This window comes from Oryza glaberrima, chromosome 6, assembly GCF_000147395.1.
Source record: "Oryza glaberrima chromosome 6, OglaRS2, whole genome shotgun sequence".
Taxonomy (NCBI): domain Eukaryota; kingdom Viridiplantae; phylum Streptophyta; class Magnoliopsida; order Poales; family Poaceae; genus Oryza; species Oryza glaberrima.
In genome coordinates, this window is record NC_068331.1 from 5,357,535 (window position 1) to 5,361,492 (window position 3,958).

The 3,958-nt window shown below is 49.7% G+C and overlaps 1 protein-coding gene across 1 annotated transcript; it reads right to left on the bottom strand.

Annotated features, from left to right (window-relative positions):
* Positions 1-254: 254 nt before the first annotated feature.
* Positions 255-3,712, bottom strand: LOC127775473 (mechanosensitive ion channel protein 10). Its single transcript, XM_052301719.1, has 5 exons — positions 2,262-3,712; positions 2,045-2,168; positions 1,288-1,581; positions 995-1,197; positions 255-783 (listed from the first exon to the last, which is right to left on the bottom strand). The coding sequence occupies exons 1-5, from the start codon at positions 3,599-3,601 to the stop codon at positions 507-509; spliced, it is 2,238 nt and encodes a 745-aa protein (XP_052157679.1). The 5' UTR covers positions 3,602-3,712; the 3' UTR covers positions 255-506.
* Between the last annotated feature and the right edge of the window lie 246 nt (positions 3,713-3,958).

The following is a 3,958-nucleotide window of genomic DNA, read 5'->3' on the forward strand; positions in this document are numbered from 1 at the left end:
GTTTCCGGGGGCAGGGGTGGTGCGCTGGTGAACGCTTGGCCCCACCGCCCTCCACCCGACTTTCCCTGCAGTGAGGAAAGGAAGAGAGGAGAGAGGGAGGGAGGGGGAGGAAATGTGAAAAGAATGATACTAATGAGACCCGCTCACTATAAGTAACTTGCATTGTGGAACATATAGCTAACACCGTTCTCGGCTTAGGTGGCATGTGAAGTTCAACAAAACTCCATGTCACACTGCTATAACCCTAACAGGGTATAGATCAAGCAAATGCCATAAAGAAGAAGAATACCCAACTATCGAGCTTTCCAATTTCAGTGACCCAACGTGGAATATATAACGTATATATCAGGCACAAATTATCGTTTCCATACAATGCATACGCTACACAGGAGGCTTAGGCATGTACAAAAATATTTTGAAGAACATCAGTACAAACTGTAAAGTCATTAGCTGTCAGCCTCCTTGACCACCATGGTACGGTCATCAGTTGTTAGCTTTCCCATTGTTTATCTGCTTTGTGGAAGAGCAATGGGTATTGGATTTGGGCCGACAAAGCTAAGCTCAACCTTTTGGGGCAAAAGGTGGTAGGTGATGGACATCTCCTCAAACAGTTTCTTTAGTTCCATGACGAGCTCAGATCTCCTGAGGTTCCTCTCTCGGATATTCTGGAAGTTCATCGTATGCTGGACACACAGCGACATGTTGATCTTGTTCACGTCCAAGATGTCCTTTAAGTTTACGGTGTGAATAGGGCACCAGTGCGTCGGTTTGCTGTCTATGTACCTGAAAGTCAAAAGGAATTAGGGGTAACTGAGACGTGATAACATGTAATCAACTTCAGATAACTTTCGTATTATATATATCACATAAAGATTCATATCAATATATATGATATGTGGTATGCCTCTAACATTGGAATGTTGAGATATTGGAGTCGTCCTTTTCCTAAAAAATATTCTAAACAAGATGAAAACAAGACAGTTTAAGAACTCACCCCTTGATTCTGGACTTCAAAGCTCCAATTCTCTCAATTGAAGTTGAAACATCAATCGCAAAATTAATGGTGTCATACATATTGGGACTTCGATAAAAGTTGCTGATTGCCTTTGTTGATAATACAGAGTTCGGGTAATATACTTTCTCATTGTCATTTTTCAAGAAAATAGTGGTTAATATATTCATTTCTTCGACAACCATCTAACATCAGCATAGATAAAAGTCAGTACCAGAACTTCATATGAAAATCAATTGAAACAGGTACTGGTAATAGGGTGGTCTAAAAGTTACCTGTATTCCATCGATGACACAGCGGTCGCCAACATCAAATGGATGCATGATGAATACAAATATAAGAGCCTCAAATACAGTCTTGCAGGCATTTCCAAATATGAATACCACAACTAAAAGTTGGGACGAGATGACAAGGAGGATTTTTGTTGTCGCAATGCCCATCAACAACAAAGTGATGATAATGATTATAATAATCACTAAAACCCTGATCAGATTGTGAAGTTGCATAACCGCTGTTTTTGTGTCATTCAAAGAATGTGCCAGTGATTTGCGGTCAAGATATGCCTTTACCTGGTGGCAGGAAAACAAATAGATGAGCTTCAAATATTCTAGTGTACACACGGAGCATCAACGTATATCAAACACATAAGCCCATCCAGCCATCCTATATTGACTTAGGATGTATCACTTCCATTTTCACATAGTTAAATTGAGTTATAGAAAATAAACTATTACTTGTTACATGCTCAAAAAGAACTTGAAAAGGAGACAATAAGGTAGTAATAATAAATTCACCATGTCCAAATTGTATAACTCCAGGTAATGTTTACAGCTTAAATGCGTTGCTCAAATTTTAGAATTCTAATATAGTAGTACTATAAAAGGGCATGTTCACAATTCTGACTGCTGCGGATGAAACTCAACGAATATATGGAACATTTGAGAAAACCTATATCCTAGGACAAAATGACCACTAGGACATAGAGCATGTAACATAAATGGAAACAATGTTTCTGTTAGAGCTTTCAATTACCACCCAGTTCTTCAGTGCAGACTTTTTTATCTTCCTGGTCTCAAATGCTCCCTCAAACCTTTGAAGCACCAAATCCACCTCCTCCTTGTTGAAAAATCTTAGCAGATCCACCTCCTCAATGTGCCTGCACCAATAAACAATTGCACAAATTAAAGAATATCCAAACGATTGGGAATATCCAAACGATTGGACTACTTCACTATTATAATCCTCTTACTTATAGCCGGGTCTTGCGACGTTCTTGAAAATGGCAGATGCAGCTGCCTTTGCCTCCCACTCATTATTTATCTCCTTATCCTTCTGCTCCATGCCATCAACATCATCAAAGCTCTCGATCGTATTAGATATCGTTGACAGCCTTGAGCTTCCGATTGCCGCCATCAACCCTTTCATCGTCCATGCCGACACCTTCTCCTGGCTCATCTTCCTCAGTTTCATCACGTCAATCACACCCGGCGAGCCTTTCTCCTCCTTCGGTTTGGTGAAGCTCACCCGCCCAAGACCACTACCCTCCCGGCCCACATTTTCTGCCAGCTCCATCACGGGCGGCCCCGACAACGTCTGCAGGACGTACTGATCGAACACATTCTCCAGAATCCGATCGAAGAACGCCTTCCGGTGGAACGTGGATGCCACCACCTTCATGAGGAACGTCTTGATCAACCAAATGACTGATCCAATGAGCACGGAGGCGAGAAACCTGGACACATAATTGAGAATTCTGGCCGTCTTGGCCGATCGCCCGACGTCGCGGTCGAAGAGCTGCGACCAGGCGATGAGCACGAGCCCGATCCAGAGGCAGACCTGGACGCTCTTCTTGAGGCCGAAGACGAAGTAGAGCACCTTGTTGCGGAGGAGGAAGTTGCGCTCGACGAGGAAGACGACGAGCGTGACGACCCAATGGCTGACGAGGTGGCCGGAGAAGACGCAGATGACCATGACGCACCACTTCCAGATCTCCAGGCCCCAGAATCCAGCCCCCTTGAGCGGCCGCACCACGAGGCTGACGACGAGCAGCGCGAGGAAGAGGACGAGCACGAGGAGCTCCACGCTCAGCTTCATCCTGCGGCGGCAGCGCGCCGACGACTTGCGCCGGACCTCCTTGGGGAACACCTCCTCCTCGTCGTCGGCTTCCGCGGGGGTGTGCGGCGTGGAAGCCGCCCCCGAGCCGCCCCCTGCGGCGGCGGCGGGGTGCGCGGGGGAGGCGTGCGACGAAGTGGAGGAGGCCGCGGCGGCGGCGGCGGAGGAGGGCGGGGCCGCGGGCTCGACGAAGCGGGACTTGGGCTTGGTGAGCGACGAGCGGCGGCGGAGGAGCGCGGCCGAGGCGGGAGGCAGCGGCGGGCGCGAGGACGGCGCGTGGGGGCTCGAGGCGGCCGTCTTCTCGGGGTTTTGGGGAGGCTTTGCGGCCTCCGGCAACGGCGTCGTCGGCGTCATCGGCGGCTGCTGCGGCTGGTGGTGGTTGGGGTGGAGCTGCGGCTGGGGATGGTCGGGCGGGATGAGGAGGACGAGGTCGGCATTGGCGGGGGCCGCCGGCTTGGCGTGGTTCGGCGGGTCCATGGGGGCGGCGAACACGTACGCGAGTGAGGCTGCAGGGAGTGGGGCGGAGGAGGCGGCGGCGGCGAGCGGCGGAGGGGGAGTGATGGGCGTGGGGTGGCGAGGCGTGAGGAGGGGGGGGGGGGGGGGGGGGGGGGAACGGGACGGTGGCCGTGGCCGTTTTGGAAGTTCGAGCCGGGGGGTTAAAGAAAAGGGTGTTCGAGACGAAACTCGAAAGCTGGTGCGCACTTTCGACCGGGACCGGTTTTTGGTTGACTGGTTGGCCGGGCCATTTTTATCGGCTGCATCAGGGCATCCACAGCATCCACAAAGTAGTAGTAGCAGTAAATACAGCTCTAAAGGCCGCGTTTTAGAGAAAAG